At 38.5% G+C, this 26,177-nt stretch overlaps 1 protein-coding gene across 2 annotated transcripts in view; it reads right to left on the bottom strand.

Annotated features, from left to right (window-relative positions):
• GNA14 (G protein subunit alpha 14) overlaps window positions 1-26,177 on the bottom strand; it is a 150,870-nt gene that overhangs the window by 49,400 nt on the left and 75,293 nt on the right. For both annotated transcript variants that reach the window (XM_016157638.2, XM_016157639.2), the window contains exon 2: window positions 24,964-25,148. In XM_016157638.2, coding sequence (XP_016013124.1) covers window positions 24,964-25,148 — 185 coding nt within the window. The remainder of the gene's footprint in view (window positions 1-24,963; window positions 25,149-26,177) is intronic.

Raw genomic sequence — 26,177 nt, 5'->3', positions numbered from 1 at the left:
AAAATAGACAAAATGCTACTATGTGGGGAATTCTACAAACATATTAGAAACATAAGATGATATTAAGAAAAGGGTAAGTAATTAGCTGTGCGGTTACCCCAGGCTCTTTAGCCTTGCTACCTTTAAGCATCACTTCAGACCACTGCTCTGTTAAATAACATTTGTATTTTTTCATGATTTCAAAAGCTTGTTCCATTTTTCATAATAGTAAAAGTTCATTGTAAAATTCTGGAAAATACCAGAAGAATGATTAAGAAATATGGAAACTACCACCAGAGATATCCACTGTTAGCATTTTGGTAAATCTTCTTTAGTATTTTATAATTTATATGTTACTTTTTTTTTTTTAACAAACTCATGACAATATTACAAAGAACTGCATATAGTATTTTTTCCATCTACACTATGTACATCTTACTATATTATTAAACACTTAAACTTTTTGAATGTATTAGTCTATCGTAAAGTAAGGCATGCACACAAAAAGGACTACAAAACATATATGTATGTTTAAAAACAAGTATAAAGAAAACGGAAAGAATACCCAAGAATATAGTTTTTGTTACTATATAGTATTTAAACACATGGATGTGCCATAATACAGTTTGTCTTGTTAAATATTTGGGACCTATGATCTGTATGCAAATTTGATTATTTCTTTAGTATGAATTTTTGGGAGTTAACCTGCAGAGGCAAATATATTAAAAATTCTAATTTAAACTTTTTATTTTGATATAATTATAGGTTTACATGCAGTCGGAAAAAATAATATGCAGAGACCCTGTGTGCCATTTACTCAGTTTCCTCCAACAACCAGGAACTATTGACGCTAATACGGTCAAGATACAGAACATTTCCATCATCACAGAGACCCCTCAGGTTGCCCTTTCATATGCTCCACCACCTCCAACCTGTCCCCGACCCACCTGTAACTCCTGGCAATTACTAATCTGTTCTCCATTTCTGTAAGTTTGTCATTTCAAAAATATTATATATATGAAATCGAACAGTATGTAGCCTTTTGGGATTGGTTTGATTCACTCAGTATAATTCTGAAATCCATCCTGGTTGTCGTGTGTATCAGTAGTTCATTCCTATTTACTGTTGAGTAGTATTCTATGCACCACAATTCATTGAGTATTTTGTTTTGGTTCTTATATTTTTGTGTTTCTACATTTCCATTTGGTTCTTATTTATATATTTTATTCTTTATTGTTGTTGAGTCTTTGTTTCTAGAGTGTTCGTAATTGCTCATTGGAGTAATTTGATCAGGGCTGCTTTAAAATGTTGTCATACAACAATATCTTAGTTGGTATTGGTGTTGACATATACCGTCTTTCTCATTCAGCATGGGATCTTTCAGATATTTGGCATGATGAGTGACCTTCAATTAACCCGGACATTTTGGATATTACATTATGAGACTCTGAGTTCTGTTTTAGCTGGCTTACCCTGCTCTGGCAGCAGAGGCAGCTGAGGCTCCTTGACCTTGCTGGGTGAGGATGAGAGCTCTGGCTCCTTCCTGACTTCCACTGATACTTCTCTGCTGAGAGAGGCAGGAGAGCCTCACTACCGCTCCCCATGGAATCTCCACCTGCACTACAAGTTGGAGTGGGGTAGCCTTGATACACTTTGTATTAACTATGCCTTTTATTTTCTGATGCTTTGACACCTTGGGGCCTTGCTGACCCTGGAATGATGCCCCCACCCCCATCCCCAGAGCTAGCCAATTCTTAGAGACAACAAATGACTCCCATGGAGGAGTACCTTCCACATACAAACCAACCAGTCCAGAAGTCCAGAGTCCATACCCCTAACCACCTCCTTTATTGGGTTTTGTATTCTGGGACACTATTCTCCTCCCCTAAATACTCTAGGACCAGTATAGATAACTCAGGCCAGGCCCCACAGCCCAGGGCCTGCTGAAATTATTTAAACTAGCCAATTCTAAGCCTGCTTACCTTGCTTTATCCATTCCTTCACATGGAAACCACAATAAAGGCTCTTGCCCATAATTTCTCCTGCTCCTTCTTCCTCCTGATGCACTCTGCTCCTCCTTTGTGTGGTCCCACATGGTGTGCCATGCCTGTTTCTAGGGAACAGTCATTATAAACTTCTCCCTTCACAGCAGTCATTTCCAAGTGTGCATGTTGCACCGCACCTGATTAAAACAAATTCTGGTGTACCCTTAAAAGTCTTGGGCAGGAGTGAAAGTCCTGACTCTCCACTTGGTCTCCTTCTGACATCTCTTCTGACATCCAGTGGGAGAGGAAGGGCCCCCTGTTACCGCCCTGAGGGGATACAGGTCCAGATTTTCTGGCACTGCCCCAATTGGAAGGTTGGGCATCTTGTGAGAGCCTGGTGAGGGTAGATATCTCAGTTCCCACCTGAGTCTTTGCTAATATGGGTGGGATGGTCCACAGTTTTTTTCATGGTGTTTGGCTGAAATAGTTCGACTATTGATTAGAAGTTTTCTGTCTTACTAGGCTGCCTTTTTTCCTGGTCCTTTGGCCAGAGAGAACAGGCCTTTGGGGGCAGGTGTTGTTGGTGGTGGGTAGTTTGGTCTGTTCCTGTTGCAGTTCCAAGTTACTGGCATCTTCAGCCCAAAGTTTGGTATATATGAGGCAATATAGAAACCCAGAGGGCTCCCCACTGTGTTCTTCCTTGGGTCCAGAGGTCCCTGATGGGCTTTCTTCTTGTCTCCACCATTAAGAGTCTTCTTATGTTTGTTTTACATATAATGTTCAGGGTACTTGGCAAGAGTAATAGGAAAAAGTATGTCTACTCCATCTTTCTGGAAGCATAAATCCCCGTTTATTTTCAATGCACAAATAAGACAGCACCTATTCTGAATGCCAGTCCTCAGATTGACCAACTGTGTCCACTGGGGTGTCACAAAAACCAGTCCTCATGGGTTAATCCACAAGGAATTTTAGGGAGAAATGAAGATGTGAAAGGTAAGGAGCCTAGATGGGAAGCACCTGAGAAATGCTTTTATACGGAATAAACCATTTCTGTACAAGTGTCAGTGATTTCAAAAGCTTCAACTGATCTTCCCAAAGAAATATAAAGGAACTTGCTAAATGAAAAATGACTTTAGGAAATATATGATGTTAATGTCCCTCCCTATTTCACCATTTCTCTGGACATGAGCTATGTGCTTGCATTGATTTCTAAAAATGTTTTATGGAAATGTAACAAATACCAACTTGACTAAGTATACAAAGATATTTAGATCCCACATAGGTCAGAACGCCAGGATTCCAAAGCGGAAGGCGACGGACAGGATGTGTATAAAAACAAGCACGTGGCGTCACCTCCAGCGAGACCTTATCACCTCTGTACTTATTCTGGCCCCACGTTACCCATTCTAACAGGCGTCACCACCACTTTTGTTAAGTTTCCATCTGAGAAGTGACAATTTAAACAACTCCCATCATTGCCAACTTAAGCTATGAGTAATGGAAACAAATCTGTTCCACCATTTTCCATCAGAAATTCTTTTCAAGGGCCCTGATAAACACTGTCATTTTTTAAAGCCTTAAATAATTGATCACTTGCTCAAGAGTATACGATCAGCTTTTCAGTTCCCAAGGCCTGCTCTACTTGGGAACCTGCTTTCTCTAAGCTTTCAGCCTGCAGGGCCACCTGGTTGAGACCACACAGAGCTCTATTCTGAAGGCCAAAAGCCAGAAATGTTTAAAGAGGCATAAAGTTCTCAGAAGACTCATTACCTTGACCAAGTATTCAGCATGTTCCTAACCAAAAGAAACAGCCTACAAAATTGTGATCTCCCTTTTTTTCTCTTTTAAAATGAGAAACAAACCCACATAGAATCCAGCTAGGTGTGTCCTGTCCAGGGAAGGCCATGGCTCTGCCGGGTGATGAAATTCTGGTTCTCTGATCGATCATAAGTAGGCTTCTGATAAACTATTATCAACAAATAACTGATGTATGCTTTTACAGAGAATAAGTCTGGCCAAGGATACAGTTTTGTGGATGGACTAAATTTGAGAGCATAAGTAGATCCAGCCTGATAAATAAAGAATACGTATTAATAAAATGGATCTTTTGAAAGTATAGGCTAAATAAACTATTTTAACATTTGTATTTGCTATCTTTCAATCTCTTTAAATTACTTTCGCAAAGCCTCTCTGAATAACAGCATAAATAATCAAATTACAAATTACCCCAAAGCCAAGCCAAGTCTTGGTCACCTTTCTCCATTTCTGGTTACACTTTACACAGACCCCCCAGAGCAGTGCTCACAGTGCTATATGGTAAACTACCAGTCGACAATGGCTGCCTCTCTCCTCTTCCATCTCCTTAAAGACTGAGAAATCTTAAAAGCAGGACTGAGTCATAATTCATCTTTGTACCATGAAGACGCACCATAATGTCTGAATAAAATTCGTGAAATAATGGATGCTTGAATGAATGAGTGATCCAATGAGGAATAAATTAGCAGATTTTGAGTCACATGCTGTTTTTTAGTTAGAAATTCCTGTATATGACAAAGAGGGACATGAACCATGACTAGGTTGGTTTTCTGACAGGGAGGAAGGGCTACAGTGATAGCAAGGCACCATCATTTATCTGCCTTGCTATATGAATGTATGGCATACTTATAAAACGACATCCTTCCTTTTTTTTTTTTTTTTTTAATAAAAATAGGTTAGACCAGCACTATTCGACAGAAATATAATGAGATGCTTAGGAAATATATAATGTTAATATCTTACAAAATTAAAAAATTTCTACTAGCCATTAAAAATATAAAAAGGAACAACAGAAAAAACTATTTTAAACTCTATATATCCAGAATGTCATTTCAATATATAATCAATGTGGGTCCCAGGTCTGGCTGTGATCCAGACTCGCGGCTAGGAATAGGACTCTGGATTTAGAATGTTACATTAATGTAGTAAGGCTCCTGCACCTAACTTATTCAAGTTTATTACGCATGCGTGGCAGAATGCCACTATTGTTCTCTGAGATATATAAAGCCCATGCAGCCCCCTAATGCAGAAGAGCATGTGCCCTCCACAATAAAGTTGGTGCCTGCCATTTCATTCTCATGCCGGCTCCTTGTGTGTTGTTTCGACTGGGAAGCTCAACAAAGAAACTTTCCCTTCTTGATCAGCTCAGCAGTGACAATCAGTGTAAAAAATTATTGAGATATTTCATCTTTGAAATTCAGTGTATGTTTCACAGTTATGGCAAAACTTGATTCAAAGTAGCCACATTTCAAGGACTCAATAGCCACACGGAGCTAATAGCTTCCATATTGGACAGCAAAGGGTTAGAAACATATTTTGCACTCATCTGCAGCAACTGCTTTTCGTTTGGGTTTCTCGTGTCATTTATTTCCTCCCCCAACCCCATGACTCTTAATCATTTATCCTGACGTTATCAGAGTGATTAGAGATGTGCCATTTCTTACAAGTCACCTGAAATTTCTTTGGCAAATGTGTAGGGCACAAATTCTAAACGAAAATAAAAACAGCAGGTTTTAGCCCCATTTTACAGTTGAAGAGCTGAAGTTCAGAGTTTTGAGGTATCTACAATCGCATGGCTAGATAAGTCTCAGGTCATAACCTAAACCTAGTTCCTAGGACATTTCGCTTCCATCTCACCATCTCTTAGAAACCAGAATATTCCACAGCAAGAAAAACAGCTCTTCAGCGTTAAGTAATGAAGAAAAAGAACCTCTTGTTTCAATATACTTACCCGACTCCTACACAAAAGGCCAAATGGCTCTCTGGGGTGAGAATGAGGTTAGGTCTCAAAAGGAAATTATATCCCCAACTTGAAAGAAATATTTGGTTCTCTTCCAAAGGCAGGAGAACCTTTAAAAATAAATCAATTCCTCATTCTGAGGACAACCATGTAGAACACGCATGCTGGATCAAATGTCGTGTCTGAGAAAATGTCACCATCAAAGCCAAGTGCAGCAACTGAACCCCCAAAACAGGATAAAAATCTTATCGGAACTCATACAAAACAGCTGTCTTTCTCTTTGTTTTCACTGAATCTAACCTTATGTACTATTTCTTAAGTAAACATACAAAGCATTTACTCTAAAACTCAGAAAACCAGATTCCTCTTTAAAAATTTTTTTCATTTGGCTCCTCTCTCCCAATGCTTACTTCATATATACCTCACTCTTATTTAGTGAGTTTAGTCATGTGATAGTTTTAAATGTTGAAAAACTTCTCTCAGCTCTTTCTCTCCCATCCATTCCCCCAATGTCTTGCTCTCCCTCATCTCTTTTTTATTCTTCACAATCACCACCACCACCACCATTACCTCAATCTCACTCTCCTAAGAAAAGAAGGAAAATAGGCCCATAAAACGCATTTAGCACTGCTAAGTATCAGAAGGTGAATTTTATTCTTTAGTGTTTAAAATGATTAGTGTTACTAGCGTGATAAATCTGAAATTATTTTGTTTACTGAAGGATGGAGAAGATGAATAAATATGTTAGTATTCTTGGGAACCACAGTCACTGCTGTCGGAGAAAAGAAATAAATATAGATTGAGGAGGGGTGGGAAAAAATGTGGTGTTGGATTTAAATTGGAGACCGATGATTATCATGTCTGTATGGATTTGTGTGTGTGTGTATATGTGCATATGAGTATATATGTATTGTGTATGTGTATATGTACCCATATATATTTGAATATAGGTACCTCATATAAGGGGACTCACATAATACTTGACCATCGTGTCTGGTTTATTTCACTCAGCATATTTTCAAGTGTCATCCATATTGTAGCATGTGTCAGAGTTTTATTCCTTTTAAGGCTGACCGATATTCCATTGTATGTATACGTTGCATTTTGTTTATCCACTCATCTGTTGATGGACATGTTGGTTGTTCTCACCTTTGCCTATTGTGAATAACACTGCTACGAACATGGGTGTACAGCTATCTGTTTGAGTCTCTCCTTCCAATTCTTTTGGGTATATATCCAGAAGTGGAATTATTGACTCATATGATAATTCTATGTTCAATTATTTGAGGCCTAGTGAGTTTTTAAAAAGAGGGGAAAAAAATACTCTCTCTACAGAAAATTACTAGTTAATAAATGTAAAAAGTATGACCATTAAAAATCATCATTTTCCCCATCTATGTAATAGATCTTATTGGTGAGGATCATCAGTGGAGGTTAATGGGAGGAGAACAGGATGTCCAAACAGTGGCAAGTGTCACCCTTCAGAAAGGCATTTTTACAATTGCGAGATCTGGCAGAAACCACGTTATCTAAGTGATCAAAACTTAGCATCAGCAATAGGGGGACAAACTGGCACTAATTTTCCCTTAAAGTGCCCAGTGGGTAGGACACATCACTGCATCGTATTATTTTCCACTAAATTTTATTGAGAAATAATTTACATACCATATACATATCATTTACAACTTAAAGTACACAATTCAATGCTTTTTAAAGAATGTTCACAGAATTGTTTAACCATCACTACAATCATTTTTGGAATATTTTCACCCCACCAAAAGAAACTATATTCCTATTAGCAGTCACTCCCTATTTCTCCCAATTCCTCCAACCCTAGACAACCACCAGTCTCCTTCTCTGGATTTGACAATACTGAAAATATCATTTAAGTGGAATTATACAATTTTTGCCTTTTGTGACTGGCTTCTTTCATTTAGCATGTTTTCATGCATGTTGTAGCATGTGTAAATACTTCATTCCTTTTTATTGCCAAATAATATGCCACATTTTATCTATCCACTCAACTGATGGACATTTGTGTTGTCACCATTTTCTAATCTATTATGAATAATGCTGCTGTGAATATATTTTTTTTAATTTTTAATTAAGTTTATTGGGGTAACATTGGTTAATACAATTATATAATTTTCAGGTGTACATCATAATTTGACATCTGTATATTTTATTGTGTGATTACCACCCAAAGTCCAGTTTCCTTCAGCTACCATATATTTGATCCCTTTTACCCACTTCGACCTCCCCCTAAACCCTATATTTGGCCCCCTTTACCCTGTCTACCTCCCCCTCCTTCCCCACCCCACTAGTAACCGCTAGCCTATAGTCTATGTCCATGAATCTCTGTTTGATTGTCCTGCTTGTTTGTTGCTTTTAGGATTATATCCCACATATAAGTGATATCGTGTAATTTTCAACTTTTTCTGTCTGACTCATTTCGCTCAGCATAATTATCTTGAGGTATATCCATGTTGTCACAAATGGTAGTATTTCATCTCTTCTTATGGTTGAGTAATATTCCATTGTATCTATGTACCACAGCTTCTTTAGCCAATCATCTACCATAGGATATTTGGTTGCTTCCGTGTCCTGGCCACTGTGAATAATGCTGCTATGAACATCAGTGTGCAAATATCTTTTTGGATATGGGTTTTCAAGTCTTTGGGGTAAATACCCAGTAGAGGGACTGCTGGATCGTAGGGTAGATCAATTCTTAGTTTTTAAGGAACCTACATACTGTTTTTCATAGTGGCTGTACCAATTTGCAGTCCCATCAGCAGTGTATGAGGGTTCCTTTTTCTCTGAATCCTCTCTAACATTTGTTATTACTTGTCCTGTTGATTATAGCTATTCTAACAAGTGTGAGATGGTACCTCCTTGTGGTTTTGATTTGCATTTCTCTAATAGCTAATGATATTGAGCATCTTTTCATATAGTTGTTGGCTATTTGTATGTCCTCTAGGGAGAAGTATCTCTTCAGGTCCTCTGCCCATTTTTTGATTGGATCATTTTGTTGTTGTTGTTATTGAGTTATATGAGTTCTTTGTATATTTTGGATATTAGATCCTTGGATATCAGAGCTGTTGCTTGCAAATATTTTTTCCCATTTGGATGGTTGTCTCTTTACCTTGTCAATGATTTCTTTTGCTAAGCAGAAGCTTTTCAGTTTGATGTAGTCCCATTCATTTATTTCAGCTTTTACTTTCCTTGCTTTTGAGATCAAATTCATAAATCCTCTTTAAGCCCAAAGTCCTTGAGTTTAGTTTCTGTGTTTTCTTCTATGCATTTTATTGTTTCAGGTCTTATATTTAGGTCCTTAATCCATTTTGAGTTAATTTTGGTGTGTGGTGATAGGCAACAGTCTAAGTTTCACTCTTTTGCAGGTGGCTTTCCAGTTTTCCCAGCACCATTTATTGAAGAAGCTTTCCTTTCTCCACTGTATGTTTTTGGCTTCTTTGTCAAAGATTATTTGCCCATACAAGTATGAGTTTACTTCTGGACTCTCGATTCTGTTCCACTGGTCTGTGTATCTGTTTTGCTGCCAATACTATGCTTATTGTTGCTTTTAGTATAATTTGAAGTCAGGCAGAGTGATGCCTCCAACCTCGTTCTTTTTTCTCAAGATGGCTTTTGCAATTCAGGGTCTTTTGTGCTTCCATACAAATCTGATGATTTTTTGTTCCATTTCTTTGAAAAATGCAGATGAGATTTTGATGGAGATTGCATTAAATCTGTATACTGCTTTAGGTAATATGCTCATTTTAACTATGTTGAGTCTTCCAATCCAAGAATATGAAATATCTTTCCATTTCTTTGTATCGTCTTCAATTTCTTTTAATAGGGCCTTATAGTTTTCATTATATAGGTCCTTCGCATGTTTCATTAAATTTATTCCTAGGTGTTTTATTCTTTTTGTTGCGATTGCAAAAGGAATTATTTTTTCCACTTCTTTTTTCTGACACTTCATTATTAGAGTATGGGGATGCTATGGATTTTTGAATGTTGATTTTGTATCCAGAGACTTTACTGTATCTGTTTATTGTTTCTAGTAGTGTTCTTGTGGTGTCTTTGGGGTTATCTGTATAGAGAATCATGTCGCAAATAGTGACAGTTTGACTTCTTCATTTCCTATTTGGATGCCTTTTATATCTTTCTCTTGTCTGACTGCACTTGCTAAGACCTCCAATGTTATGTTGAATAACAAGGCGATAGGGACAGCCTTGCCTTGTTCCTGATCTTCGAGGGAAGGTTTTTAGCTTTTCACCATTAAGTATAATGTTGGATGAGGGTTTGTCATAGATGGCTTTTATTACATTAAGATACTTTCCTTCTATACCAATTTTGTGAAGTGTTTTGATCATAAATGGATGCTGTATCTTGTTGAAGGCTTTTTCTGAATCTATTAATGTGATCACATGATTCTTATCTTTTAATTTGTTTATGTGGTATATCACATTAATTGATTTGTGTATGTTGAACCATCTCTGTGCCTCTGGGATGAAGCCTACTTGATTGTGGTATATAATCTTATTAATATGTCACTGTATTTGGTTCGCTAGTATCTTATTTAGGATTTGGGCATCTGTGTTCATGAGAGATATTGGTTTGTAGTTTTCTTTTTTTGTGTTATCTTTACCAGGTTTTGGTATCAGAGTAATATTGGCCTCATTAAATATGTTGAGAAGTATTGCCTCCTCTTTGATTTTTTGGGAGAGTTTGAGGAGAATAGGTATTAAATCTTCTTGAAATGTTTGGCAGAATTTGCTGATGAAGCCATCTGGTCCTGGACTTTTACTATTTGGTAGGTTTTTGATGATTGTTTCAATTCGTGAATATTTATTTATAGGTTTTTTGTGTGGACATATGTTTTCCATTCTCTTGGATGTATCTCTAGAAGAGGAACTGTTGGGTCATATGGACGCTGTTTTAACTCTTTGAGGAGCTGCCCAACTCTCCTCCAAAGAGGCTGCGCTATTTTACACTCTCACATGAAGTATGAGGCTTCTTCTATGTATATTCTTGCCAAAATGATTAAATTTAATGAGAAAACAAAAACATGAATCCTGATTTTGGCGCAATCTAGAAGACAACTGGCCTGGATCCTTCAAAAATTTCAATGTAATTAGAGATAAAATAAAAAGGTGGTGGTGGGGGGTGGATAATTTAAAGGAGAATAAGGATGGCCATTAAATGTAATGATGGTACTTGACTTATTCCTGGATTAAAAAAGAAAATCTATAAAGGCCATATTGGAGGCACATGGAGACATTTGAACTTGCATTTTATACTGTATAATATTACGGTTACAAAGTAAACCTTCCTGAGTGTGCTAATGGTATCACAGGGGAATGCCCTGGTTCTGAGAAGACACTGAAGTATTTAAGGGCAACATCAGGATGCCTGCAGCTGACTTTTACTTACATAAAGTGTGTGTGTGCGTATGTGTGTGTGTACATGTGCCAAAAGCGTGGAAGGGAATGTCTATTACCAACTGGCTGAGTGTATATGATTGTTTACTGTGCTGTTCTTTCTGGACTTTTTCTAGTTGTGAAATTTTTCCTTAAAAAAATTGAGAGTTAAAGTCATTCAAAGAACACAGAAACAAAAAATATCCCCCAACCTATAGAAAGCATGAATTAAAATGGGGGTGAGGAAGAGAGTGACTTTTGACAAGCTGATGTTAAAAAACTCAGAACCTCTCTTTAAGACTCATGTTCAGATCCGTGCTAGATTGACATGAAACAGAACCCTACTGAGCTTTTTCCAGTCCTTCTAACTTGCCTTGGACACATTATTTAACCTCTTTAGACTTCAGTTATCTACACCACGAAAAGGTCTGGGGTGACCTAGAAGATAACTGAGAGTTCCTTCCAGCTCTGAAATTCTAAGGCTCTATAATCCAACTTTCTGAGTGGGATTCAAGATGAATCTCATTTTTAATATAGTCTCATTGAGGTGACACTTGAGGGCTTTTACTTCACAGGGCTTTAGATGGAATGAGTGCTTTATCTCAATATTAACCAAGAATCCTCACATTTAAATAGAAGAGCCTTAACACGGTGGGAGGACCCTTATGCCAAAGCACACCGCTCTCAGATGGGTCCTGTTGCACATCTGGTTCCCAGTCAGTGGCCTCTGGGCATCTTACCAATGAGCAAGCCTCCATCTATGATCCAAGATACCCTTGGGACATCCAGAGAGAAGAGATGGAATGTTCCCTTTGGCCCTTTCTATATCAGGCTTCCAGGATATAATTAGGAGGCTGCTCTCAGAACACATTTGTAGGGAGTTAGGTTGGAAAGTGTCCCTGGAGAGAAGTGGGTGAGCAGTGAGCAGGCATCTTGTCTGGAGATGTTCTAGGATTTAAGATTATGTGATAAGTGATGAAGCAGTCCAGCTCTTGAAGGGAAGGGGAGATGCTGTTGCAACTAGCCAAAGTTAGGAAGGGGCCAAAGTGCCTCCATATTAGAACTACCCAGGAGATTTCAATCTCAGGCCTCAAGATCCCAGGGCACCAGACATTTTCTCAACTTAAAAAAAAATTATTTTTTTTAAGTCAGAAGGGAATAGAGGTTTATAAAACCTTCCCAAGATGGCCATAATCTTATGAAATTCCAGACTTTATTATTCTCCAGTTCTAAGAAGGGTCTTCCATTCCTCTATAGTTTGGAAATTTAAAGATCACACAATACAGTTCTCTCATTTTACAAAAAAGAAAGCAGTTTCAGAGAGGCCCAGCAACTTGCCCGAGTTATCTAGCTCACTAGCCACAAAGGCACAGTTCCAAAGCCTGCTTCCTTCCCAGAACAGACCTTATTCTTAAACCCCAAGAGTGTCAGTGAAAGTGTTCCTAAGGTTGCATAGAAAACAGAAAATACACCATTCTCCATATGGGTCCCATGCACCAGCTCACTGATAGGCACTGAGAATCAGGGACCATTCCTCACTGAGACAGACAACTTGGAGATGCAATGTGTGTGTGTCTTTGAGGGGAGAAAGGAGAGATCATGTTCACACCTCTCTTTTTTCTCCTCTGTTGTTTCTCCCAACTGAACTAAATCAAACTAATGAGAAGGTCTAAAAGTCTGAATAAATTGGGAGTCAGGTGACTTAAAACTTATAACCACACTTGAGACATAATCCAGGAATATCAGAGTTAAAATGAGTCCTATTTATACCACTATCAGAATATACTCTTCAGGTCTTATTGATCTTTCTCAGGTTCTCTGGCATTGGTTCAAAGGTCATTGTCATGTTTTGTTTGTTTCAATTTGCAAAATGAATTTGAAATCATCTCTGGCTTATTTACTTTTCTCTTCTAGGAAAATAAAATTTTAAAATATTCTCCATGCAACTGTTTCAAATCCACTCAAAGAAAAGCTCTCCAATCTTCAAACTTCATCCAACAGATGCGAAACCCTGATATTTCTGTTATTTTTTAAATTGTATGACTCCTTTGTGTAAATATTGATAGAGATAACACTGACAGTTGTGTGAGCTAGTTGGATACCAGCCAGGGAGAAAGAAATTGTTTGAAAGTGGCCAGGAACAGCTTTTGAGAAAGAGAACCTTTCTTTCAAATAATTTACTGCTTTCACCATCAAACCTTTGAATAAGGACGCAAGATCCATCACTGCATGTACTTTATATCACCCACAGAGAAACGTGAAGCAGAGTGGTTAACAGCTCTGCCTGGGAAGTCAGACCATCCGGGTTCAGCTTTCAGCTTTGCCATGTAACACTTGTGTGATCTTGGGGACATTTTTTAACCCTCAAGAAACCTCAGTTTCTGGATCTCCAAAGAGGAGGAAACTGATAATATCCACACTGAAGAATTGTTGAGGATAGACAATCTCTCTTTGATAAAGCCTGGCACAGATTCACACTTGTTCCAGTCTTCAACCTTAGGGAGCTCAGTATGGGAAGAGATGGCCATGGTAAGTGCTATAACACAGGTTACACTCAACTCTCTCCATGTGGAGGTATGTTAGCTGAGTAACACTCCTGGCCTCTGCCCCTGTCTTTTCTTCTATACTGTTAGAGGTCTGCCCCTTGAGGAGAGGCCTAGGGTCTTCCAGAGCTGATGATGATGTTATAGGTAAGTGTATTTCTCACATTCTAGGTTCAGTATTAGTCAGATTACATGACTTAGTTATAAGCCACATTCTCTGCCCTGAGCTTTAGACTAACATGACATTTTGGTCACCGTATACTTCACTTCTTTGTCTTATTTCTCAATTACTTCAGAAATTAGCTGCTGAAGAGAATATTATTCATTGCATCTCTCTTCTAACTCATAAATAAGCCATTCTTCCAACAGAACTGTTTCCCCACCCCCCTCTGAGATTCCAAAACAGCTACCTGGTGATTCAGCTTAAAAAGGGGTCATTGCCACTGACCTGACTTTCACAGACAGAACACATTTACAGTTTACCAAACACATCCCAAGCACTGACTGAACATGGCCAGTCCCACGCTTCCTACACTGGATTTTGAGCCCTATAACTATTCAAGCTTCTTGATTATCCTGCAACTCAGAAGCAATTTCCAACTGCCAAATGTTTCCTCAAAAAAAGAAAATCATGGTCATGTAGACCCTCTGTCTCTTTTTGCCTGGTATCACAATCCTAAATGTAAGGAGAGGCAAAAATTTATCACATGAAAAAATACCTCAGTCATGCTCTGAGATTGTGGGTATCAACCCAGACAAAGCCCTAAGATAGCTCCGAATTTGTATTATTTTCACGCGAGGTTTTAATTGTTACTTCACTAACCATTATTGAGCCTGAATTGATGCAGAGATAAACAGGACATGATTCCCAGTCTCGAAGAACTCCCAGTCTGAAGTGGGAAAGGTACATAAAGAATTCTAATGTAAATATGGTCAATGCAAGGCATTACAGGCACACTGGAAAGAGTACCTAACCCCAAGGAGGATGGAAACAGGAGGTTGTCAAAGAAAGTCTGCTATGGTATTGGATGCCTTATTCAAGATGAATAAATGAAGTCAGCTGTTTATGAGTGCAAAGGGGATGGGTGGCAGGATATCCCAACAGATGGAGAATATGAGCAAACAGAGAGGCATGGGATATGCTGGAAACCACAATCCAATAGGGAAAGCAGATGAGGCTGGATGGTTTGTGAGAGACAAGTCCAAAAAAGAACACAATGTGGCCCTAAGATCACTTCTGTGGGATCATAAAATAAAAATCAGATTCCTTTGCTCCAAAAATTGGTTCTTCAATGGAAAAGTTTCTGGCAAACTGGCCCATATCCATGTCAAGCACTGGAGCCACAAAGGTGTGTAAAAGTAGAGATGTCCCTGGCCTTCGTGCAGCTTCCATTCTAGCGGAAGCCAAGAAAGTCTTGGTTAGGCAAAGAAAGAAGGGAACAGCAGAGAGAAGAGCATGTGCAAAGTCCTAGGCTTAAAGGAGCATTGTGAATACTGGAGCCGAAAGAGAGGAGGTCACTGTCATTGGAGCTGAATAAGCAGCAGCAGAGTCATGGAGATGCTGCTGACAAGAGCCATGATGCTCGTAAAAACAAAGCCTGTCTGATCTGTATTACCGGGTGCATTTCATTTTGTTTTTAATACCAAAACTACAAAGTAACAACTTGAGTTTTCTGATGTTGTCCACCTGAAAACAGTTTTTGATTTTTTTTTTTTTTTTTTGGTTTTCATTTTTGTTTTTGGTATCACCTTTGAAAGCTGGAAGAAACAGACATGAATATAGCATTGCCTTTGAGGAGCTCCAAGGAAGCTGAGAGAGACAGTCATGTAACAGCTTCACACCACAAGGAGAGATGAAGACTAACATGCTCGCAGCACATGCCCTGGGGTCATAGTGGAGGGAATCACTAAGGTCTTAGGGGCCACTGGGAAACCTGCACTCAGAGGAATGTTCTTTCAGGGAAACAGGCCATTGTATTCTTGAAGCCCTAGGATCTAGACTAATTGTCAATTTATCCTCTCTTGAGCCCAACTTTTCACTTAGAAAGAACTTTGAGCTTGTGCCATTCATTTAATTCATAAAACAAGTATGTGTCAAGTACCTCCTACTGCCACGGGCTGGATCTTCACCATTTTCCAGGTCGAAATGACCATTAGGCTCTATCAGCCATTCATGTTAACATATAGCGGCAAAAATATCATCAACCTGGAAGCAGAGAAGCAAAACTATCATAAGTAGGTTTTCATAACCAAATTAAGGGAGGACTTGACCTTGCATCAGAGTTAGGAAGGACGTCAAGTCAAACCTTTGCTAACAGTAAAAAGGGTCATCTCTGGGAAAATAGAAAAAATAAAAACAAACCACTCTAACCACAGTAACGACAACTTGTGCCCTGTAGATAAGAAAGTGGAGAGTGTGATTCAAACAGGCAAGCTCTTGTTTGTCTTAACACAAAGCCCATTGTCTGGGTACACTCAGGCGTGGGGACAGCCAGAGTGAGCCAACTACCTGGTCCAGCCTGGACCTTCCTTCCTGAGTGAAGGAATAAAGAAATCACCAGAAATAGCTTCATTTGTTAGAAAAAATTCTCCAATCCTTTAACCTCATCATTAAAAAAAAAAAAAAAAATGTTAAATCAAGCAACTTGAAAGGTATTACATGGATTCTGCCTCATCTTTTTGTCATTCTGACCCAAGATCTCCATGAGGGATGTTCTTGTCCACAGATGCCTCTTCTTGTGGTGACATGTAAGAGCGCCAGGAGATGCAGGTGCCAACATCTGCAGGAAGGAGGCACACTCATTCATCCATCCATCCATTCATTCATTCATCATTCATTCAAAAACAGGTATTAAAAACCTAAAAAATGCTCTTATCCTCAGGAAGGGAATGAAGATGCATCCCCAAACCATATGCATTCTGGAACATGGATTTTCTCATTGCAAGTCTGGTATATGTGTCTTTCTGGTTCTTATTCTGGTATTTTTTTTACTGTGTCTGAAAAGAACTATTGGATTATATGAAATAAAATAGCCTATACTGATAGATATAACATTGTAATTGATGTACTGCCTTTATTAATTGGGAAGTTAGTAAAAAAATAATAATTTTTTAAATTTTGGTGGAAAAAGTAACTTGTTCAGGACACAGCAGAATATGATTTTTTTGTTTTTGTTTTTGAATGTACATTATCCATATGTTTAAATATTGTAATATCACCAGAGGCCAACATAGCCTTCATTTGAGGAAGAAAATAAAAAATATTGAAAGCTTTGATAATTTGCCCAAGTCTGTTAAAACCATAAATGACAGGCAAGGCAGGAATTCAATATTATATCGCCTATAGTCTATTTTATCTAGTACACAAAGAGAGAGAGCACGCCAACTCGACTTTGGAAAGAAAAACTTTCTTGTTTGGGGTAAGTACTAACATTGTTAGGACTCTAACAATCAAGTGATCCAAATCATGATGATTATGATGATGATGGTGATAAAACCCCAAAGCGAAACCTCCACACAACTCAATAAGGAAGACATTCCACGTGAACACAAAGTAGAGATACAACAGGAGGGGGCAGGAGTTCCGGGCATTGGGGAGAATTGGTGGCTACTGGTCAGTCATACTGGTCTCCATTGCATGCCATCCTTCAACCACTTCCACTGCTCTCAGGATAAAAGTAAGGTAAGAACTTAGAGGCACCTAAAATACAAGCAACCATTCCTATCAACCTCGATCTTTTTGTAACTAACTCCACCTTAACTGTTTAAATGTTTAAAAGACTAGATATGTCTTTGAAAGAGAATCTAGAAAAACTTTCTAGATCTTGCTACTCCTAATAAATTATACAATCATACACAAAAGCAAACAATTACTTAACCAGATCCTGTAAATGGTCAACTTAAACAAATCTTTACTTCTAACTACAAAAAGAAAGTGCCAAGATATTTTAAAGTTTGAATTTACAAAATGCAAAGCAATAGTAACAATGTGAAAGTGACTTTACCTTACTTTAGACCATTCTTAATTAAACCTGACAAGAGTTTTATGTATCACAAATCAAGATGAAGTACACGAGATATAATCTCTCAAAGTTCTCTGAAAACATTTGAGCTTCCAAAATCAAGTGTCAATTAAAAAACAAAAACAAACAAGCAAAAAGCTCTTCTGGTTTCTAATGAATGTGGCTTTTATTTTAAAGGGAAATTTACTGGTAAACATACCCACCCACCAGCAGGTGGACGTGCACACATACAGACAGACACACACGCACACACATACACACAACCTTTTAACACACAACCTTTGTTTCTGCTAGATTAGTTACTGTATCCCATTTGAGACTCCCACTCCCTTTAAAAAAAAGCTTTTAATACACAGAGGATGTTTCCTAATAAGTTTTTCCTGGGATAATATTGTAGAGCTTATTACCAAATAAGTGAGAAAATCTACCTCTAAATTCAATAGTACTTGATGAACATGTGATTGATTCCCTTGGCAGGACTCCAAAACAAAGCCTGAGAGGGAGGGGTAATTTACTTCTTGACATAAATTTATGGCATTCATTCACCTCTGAAGTCACTGGGTGTTCAGTAAAAGCAGGTCTGAGGGGACAGTAGTAATGACACATCTGTTACCTCTCTACCAGCAGAAAATAAGAGTACAGCTTTGCCATGAGGAGAAGGCAAATAGTGAAGAACTTTAGCTCTAACAAAAATGTAACTAGCATCGCTGATGATTTAACTTTTATGAAGGAGTATTGATTTGTGAGGGTGTTTTATATGGTTCCCTTTAAAGATAGCAACAAAATTAGATATAATTGAAGACTCAAGGTAAATATTTCACATATGTCAGATAGATGGACAGATGTCTATGTAGACTGACAGACACACTAGTTTATGGATTGTTTGTAACTTCTGTGAGATCTCACCTGATTTTTGAAAGCATTTCTTTGGATGTGGTAGGTTCACACCTAGCCTTGAGGTAGAAGAAGAAATTAATATTTCAATGATCAAATTAATCTAATGAATCATCGGTCCTAAAACTCATCTCTCATTCCAGGCTTAAAGGGGGTGGGTGATCAGATTTACTTGTGACAGTGATTAAGGAGAAAACCAGTTCTTTCTCCATCCTATTCTTTTCCATTGTCCAAACTCTTCCATTTCCAGCTCTGATTATAGCAACTTCACACTGACATCACATCAATTAATCAGATAACTATTGTCATAAACAGAAAAACTCCACCCTAGGATTTTAGTGGAGAATTCGTTGTTGTCGTTGTTGTTGTTGTTGTGCCACTAGCTAGAACTCCCAGTTCTTAGGAGAAAAATGTACCATGTGATTTTTAATTACCAATAAGGCATGGGAATAAAGAGCTAAGTTTAACATCTGCCAGAGAACCAGCAACCCTGGGCTACAGCCAAATTCTGAACATGGGCCTCCCCGTTCCCAGAGGCTCATGCAGAATCTGACTTTTCAAATTGGATGAGAAAGTAGGACTGAAAAATATATTTAAACAGATGTTTTAAAAATGAGAAAATAAGAGGGTCTTAAAATACTTCAAGCTCTGAGAAACTCTTCTATAAAAAGTGACATAAATTGACCATTTTCACTTAACAGGGCCTGATTTCCTCATATGAATCTTTAACAGACTCTTCTGTAACTTCAGCCTCTTGCTTTCTGAGAACGAAAAGTTAAGCTGGAAGAGTTGTATATACAGAGATATGAGACATTATCAAAGTTCTTTTGGTGTTAAAGCATGTCATCACCTGTGATCCTCCCCCATAAATTCCAGACTTCGTTGCTTAAATGTAGTTGTATATTTGATGCTTAAGTTCAATACCTGGTAAATTATCATCCAATAAATAAAAATACCTATTAACAATGAGTTAAAAATATACAATTACTTAATTGCCTAATGTGTCATGTTTCTAATTACTCAGAAAACAAAACTGTAAGCTATTTCTATTATAAACAAAAATCTACACCTTGGGTATGTTATCAACATAACCTATATCCCTGATTCTTTATTGATTAAAAAAATTTATAATTTCCACGCAGGGACAAGAGAACAAGGAGGGCAAGAAGGTGCCACTAATGTGATCTCTGAAAGGTGAGATGCAGCCTTTTCCTCTTCCCTGACCCCACCCATCCCTGGAAGCTCTGGGCATGATGCTGTGTTGGGCCCCTGTGAGACTCAATGGAAATAAACACAGAATTTGACCTGAATTCAAAAATGTCCCCTGGCGATGCTATCAAGGCTATTGTCACCTATCCAAGGCAGCCAGCATGGCTGAACAAAACAAACATCCTCAATTTACCTTCGGGTGGAAACTAATTAGGTCATTCCATAGAAAAGATTACCAGAAGTCTCCCTCGCACTATGGAAAGATTGATAGGCAAATCAAATCCAAACTGAACACCTCCAAACAACATTAAGGTACATATATCAGTGGTTCTCAACCTTGGCTGCCTAATCAGAATCACCTGGGAAGCTTCCATGCGTCAATCCAAAAGCTCAGGCTGCATTCCAAGAATACTTAGCTCCTGCTTTCAAGGTTGGTACCCTGGGCAGCAACAGAAAATACCAATGTGCAGACAGGACTGCAAACCGACCACTGCTTTGGAAGCACTGTTGCCTGATAAACTCGGCAGCCCAAAGGACTGAAATGCAAGACACTGCAGGGACCTGATGATAAAAGTATGTTTACCCAAATGTACAACCTGCAAAATTTCAAAGAAAATAAGCAGAAGCCTCGTGAGGCAATTCAACCCCCCCAATTCAGCCTTTCAAAAACTGTGGTTGGCCAGATGGCTCACGCACACCATCTCAGCTGAGACTTGGAATTCAGCAAAATCTAATGGACGAGTAAGATGCTCTTTGAAGCGCGTTTCAAGACTTCGCACTTCTAGAAACACTGACTTAAATTAGGTACTTGGAGTGAAATGGCTGGCAAAATATTCCTCTAATTGTTTAATTATTCATTCTCCTTTTAAAAATGTTTTTGTTTTTGGGATGAGCCCTTGCAATCAAATTTGTGTAGGTTACATGCAAATATGATATGACCCTAGTGTAGCTAAAAGCTCCTAAAAGCAGGGGGGTCAGGAAAGAAGCTGGGGTGTACTGCCAAGAGGGCCTATAGACCTAATTCATTTTTCTAGGGATCGCTGAACATAGAACTAGAAGGCTTTTGAGAAGTCAGGCAGGCTGTCCTTTGCCAATGAGAAATTCTGTATCTAAATCATCCGAGCAGAGACTGCAGAATCTTTAATGGGATCAGAAAGATTTCCTTTACCGCAGGACAGGCCTAGAATGAAAATTTTCCAAGTTGGAGGCACTACAAACAACAAAAAAATGAAGTTCTTTGGGCTTTGGTGAAATCATCACTAGTAAACATGAGTTATAAGCTAACTCAAATTTAGGAGGTCTGCCACCGAGCAAATGCCTTTGTAATATTGGTTCAAGAAGTCATAAAGTCTAATCTGTGCCCATACAACACTCTTGAGAGACTTTCATATAAATTAAGACCTATCAACAGAGTGAACAAATACTTATTAGTCATTTGTTTAAAAATAAAAGCAGGCAAGGTAGCAGAAAAGATTCTTCAAGGCTATATCTTAATTGAAAGAACATTTTGGTTAAAAATCAAATGCTGAACTAAATTTCTGATAAACTTCCTTTCATAAGCAGCCTGTCAAGTAATAGGCAAAGATATTCAACAACCTAGCAGAACAATAATCTCACTAACACTGAAAATTTAAAAACCTCTAAAATTACTTTTCATTTCCTTCTAGATACATTTAAGAAAGTGTTTCCAGCTCTGAAAAAAAATCAGATAAACTCTCAGCAATAAGAATTAAGGGAGGGAGTACACAATACCACTGTGAAAATAAAAGCTAGTGAAGGTTGTTCATCCCTGTCTTAAATAATCAATTGTTTTAAGCAATGCAATACTTCGTAAAGAAGATAATATATATTATGCTTCTTAAACTAATTACTTAATACTACTGGAACACTAACTGATTTATCATTTTATGGCCTAAGTGAGCATGGTACTTTGTTACAGTTTCATGTTTAGAATCAGGACTAGCCCACAGAGAAAAAAAACAAGAAGGAATGGATGAAAAAAAACTAAACAAGTAAGAGAAGAAACAATGAGTCCATTTTTGGTTTCTGAACTTGCCCCAGTATTAATCTTATGTTTCTTGAGTGCCATTTAATTTGTAAAGCACTTTGTTTTGCTCATGTTGGCTTATGAAGTAGACAGAGCATTTGTGGTCTACATTTAACGAATAGGGAAATGCAAGACCAGAGAGGTTGTATGGCTTCTCCTAGGACTAGGGTGGGCAACTAAATCCACTTGTGGCCTCTTTTCATATGGCCCATGAGTTAAGAATGGCATTTACATTTTGCAAATAGAGTTTACCGCTAGCCCCGCACATTCGCACATTCATTAATGCATTGCCTACGGCTGCTGTTTGCATTGCAAAAGCAGAGCTAAGGAGTTGCCACAGAGACCAGATAGCCCTCAGAGCCAAAAATATTTTCTCTGTGGTCCTTTACAGGATAAGTGTGCTGACTCCTGCCTGAGACCCACAGGGGAGCCATGAGCAAAGCCCAGATTTTTGGGAACCAATCCAGTGTTCTTTCCACTCAATCCTTTGCCTCTCCTTAAGCTATTTCAGCATGTTTTCCTTCCCAGGCACATATCTGAGGGATAAGAGGGAGTTTATGAAGCATGAAAGTAGGTACTTGAAGTAGAAAGAAAGAAGGCCTTGAGAATGAAGCCAGATACCTCGAATGAGAGGAGAGAGGAGGTGCAGTCGAATTGTTCCATAGTTTCATAGGTCTGTGGAAGGAGAGGGAATTCTGCCTCCAGATGGACCATATCCAGTCTCGCCTATATTAGATGATTTAAATAATGAGACTTGGGGCCTTCTGACTTCATATTTGGATTAGATTTGAGACATAGAGTTGACGGTGGAATGGGTTAAGACTTTGGGGAATATTAGAATGGGATGAATGTATTTTGCTTGTAGGATGGACATGAATGGAGGGGACAGAGAGAAGACTTACAGGGTTGAATAGTGTCCCCCTGAAATTCATGCAAACTGCAACCTCAGAAAGTAACTTTATTTGGAAATAGGATCTTTGCAGATGTAATCAAGTTATGATAAAGTCGTCCTGGATTAGGGTGGGCCCTAATCCAATGACTGGTGTCCTTATAAGAGGAAAATTTAGACACATGTGAATGCAGAGACACACCGGGTGAGGGGAGGGGTGGAGGAGAACCGGATAAGATGACAGAGGAAGGGAATGAAAAGCACATCGCAGATTGCCAGCCACCACCAGAAGTCAGGAGAGAAGCATGGAACGGTCTCCCTCAGAGACTCCAGTTGGAACCACTCAACCTTGATTTTGGACTCTGGCCTTCAGAATTGTGAAAGAATAAATTTCTCTTTGAAGACCCCAGTTTGAGGTACTTCGTTACAGCAGCTGTGAGAAACCAACACAGATGAGCGGACAATGGAAGTGGCCTTATGAAAAAGAATTAAGATCAAGAGAAAAGAAAAAAGTAGTGGAATGTCAAACCCCATAAAGCCTTTTTGTTTAAAATATAAATTCAGAGTACCTCTAGAAGACCTTGAGGAAAAACAAACAAAACAAAAACCCAGAGACCTTGATTACTAAATCTGATTGGGTTTTACAAACATGTTGCCAAGGTAAGCAGGGCTGACTTATACTTAAGCATTTTCTACCCAGTAGGTCTGTTTACAAATCCATTTCTAAATTATAAGCTTTCCCCAGTCACCCCACTATAACTGAGAAACAAAATGCATTTTGCGACAGAGAAAAACAGATTAACTGAACTGCAAGACATACCTCTTCTCCTAATCCTAAATTTCCACAGAGGCCCTAATTTTTAAAATGCTTCATACAAGGTGATTAAAAAAGAACTGCACGTGCTCAGAAAGATGTAATGCATGTACTCAAAACCGATGTGTAAAGGAATCATCAGTCACCTCTAGAATCTCCCAACGGCTCAGTATGCACCTCTGACATTACTTTGCACCAGATATATTAAAGGCTAACCCACCTCAACACACACACACATTTTTCAGAATAACACTGTTGAAGCTTAAAGCTGTAGGCAAGATACATTCTTTTCTTCAAGACTGCAAGGAAATGGTAGCAAAGACATGATTTGCAGACACAGTGTAAAAATAAGTCTAAAATATGGTGCATGCTGTTTTTCTATGTAATCCAGTCACTGAATAAAAATTTAGATTGCTTCAAAAATTTCTGCTTATATTTATATAAAATATACATGAATACAAGTGCCACAAGTTCACAATAAAGTTACCCTTGGGGTCTACACTAAAGCCCGTGCAATTCTAGCATTTTAGTAGCCAAATTTCTTTTTAATAGATCCATGAGGGACTCATCTTAGAATTTTTCTCTTCATCATCACGTCATGTTATAAATTGGTATTATTTTAAATAAACTCTATTTCTAATCTATATTCTTAATGAACTCACACATAGTTTTTCTGACAGATTTGCATTCCAGTATACCATATAAAATTTTATTGCTTCCTCCTCCCACCTTCCTGCCTCATTATTTTCCTATAATCTTAAACAGATTTGTATTTTAAATAACCCATGGTGATAGGAAAGCCAAAGCCAGCTTGATATCATTACTTTTTCAGAGTCCATTGCTAGTTGGGATATAAGCACCTCTCTCACAAGCTATTACTTAATTCCCAAGAAGGGCCAGCTCTCAAAATAAACAAAAGCCAGTGCTTCCTCTGAGAAGGCTGCAGGGCATGTGTGAAAATATTCCCTAAGGCTGGGAGTTCTTGAAAAGCTGGCCATTGTAAACCCAAGGCCTCTATTGCTCCAATGAAAAATTAACTGATATCTTAGCTGAAAGAAAAAATGTAGTATAAGTGATAGAGATTTATGTGATGGAATTAAAATATCTTCCTTTTCTTGGTGCCTGAAATAAGCAGCAACCTGAATGATGGCCCACACTTCCGAACCCCGGCACATGGGGCAGCCCCCCACCAACGCTGTGACACAACTGCAGAAGACTGCAGGACAGACTACATTCCTCACACTGCTGTAGGGTTTTAGCTCAAGAGCTTCTTTTGGCCTCTAACCAAAGCACTCAGTAAATCTTTTTGTTCAAAGTCATCTGCTAACCAGAGTAGGAAAGCATGCAATCACAAATAGGGCCAACGCCCCTGAAACACTTTACCTTATTCTGTTCACACACATACTGTATCCTCAGGGTGTCCATGGCTCTGATCATGGCTTGCATGGCAGTGAATATGTTTTGGTAAACCAGCTTTGTGAACCCCTTTCTGTCTTCATCGCTGTAACCAGACCCATGGATAATTCTCATTTGCTTGATAAAGGTGCTCTTGCCACTTTCACCAGTGCCTAATAAGACAAAACAAGAGAAAAACGCAGTCAGCTGTCTTCAAAAGGAACACAGTAAGAAAGGACCACCTGGCAGTGTTGGTCCATGTCACGATTAACAGGCTGATGGGGTGGGATTGGAAAAGGCCTGCTGAATGCTGATACAGGGTAGAACCATCCTGAACCCTGGGCAGAGGGGTTTTTACCCTGGACCCTGTGCTTCAGAAGCCCTAAAATATCCCTTTCCCTCTCTCTCCTCCTCACTACACAATATTTATTAAGGACACATGAGTGTCTGAGTGACCTGGAGTAATCCTAAGCATCGGCTCTTGTGACTAACATTGTTTAGGCCACAGGGAACTGCTCCCCTACATCCCTTGCCCTGAATCCTCAAAAGGATTGGCAACTGTGTCTGAAAACGCCAGACGTTTGAGGATTTTGCCACCGCTAATACAGCAATGGCAGTGATGGGGGCTGCTTCAAAGTGCAGAGCGGATGTGAGCAGCTAGAACACTTGGATATGAGAAAAGGCTAATAAACTTGTTAATTCCTTCCTTTCAGATACATGATACAGTTGATCCTTGAACATTGAAGCACTATCCCCAGTTGTGCCAAGTGTCTATATTCTTGCTTCTCCTCATATTCCAATTTGTGGTTCAGGAGGTCCTGTAACACCTGCACATGGCAGCCAAGGAACAGCTTAGAGAATCGAACCATTTTTGTTGCTCTTAAATCTGTCTAAATGTTGGGCCTTAATGTGTAAAATTTGATGCCAGGGCTTTACAATAGTATTAGATTGAGATATTGCTTGAAAAGATAGTAAAAGTTGCCGTGTTAGTGACAGAGATTTATATGATGGAATTAAAATTTTCTAATGTTTTCTTTGATTAAATAATTTATTGTATGAGAGCCTTTTACCACGTTTGGAACATGGCATGCTACATACATGGTTTCTTTCGATCTAAGTACTGCTTTAAAGGTTTTGTTAACAATTCAAGTTGGCATGCCCTCTGGAGGGCAAAGTTTCTTTACATTGAAATGATCGAGAAG

This window comes from Rousettus aegyptiacus, unplaced genomic scaffold, assembly GCF_014176215.1.
Source record: "Rousettus aegyptiacus isolate mRouAeg1 unplaced genomic scaffold, mRouAeg1.p scaffold_m13_p_3, whole genome shotgun sequence".
Lineage (NCBI taxonomy): Eukaryota > Metazoa > Chordata > Mammalia > Chiroptera > Pteropodidae > Rousettus > Rousettus aegyptiacus.
This window is presented reverse-complemented; position numbering and strand designations above follow the sequence as displayed.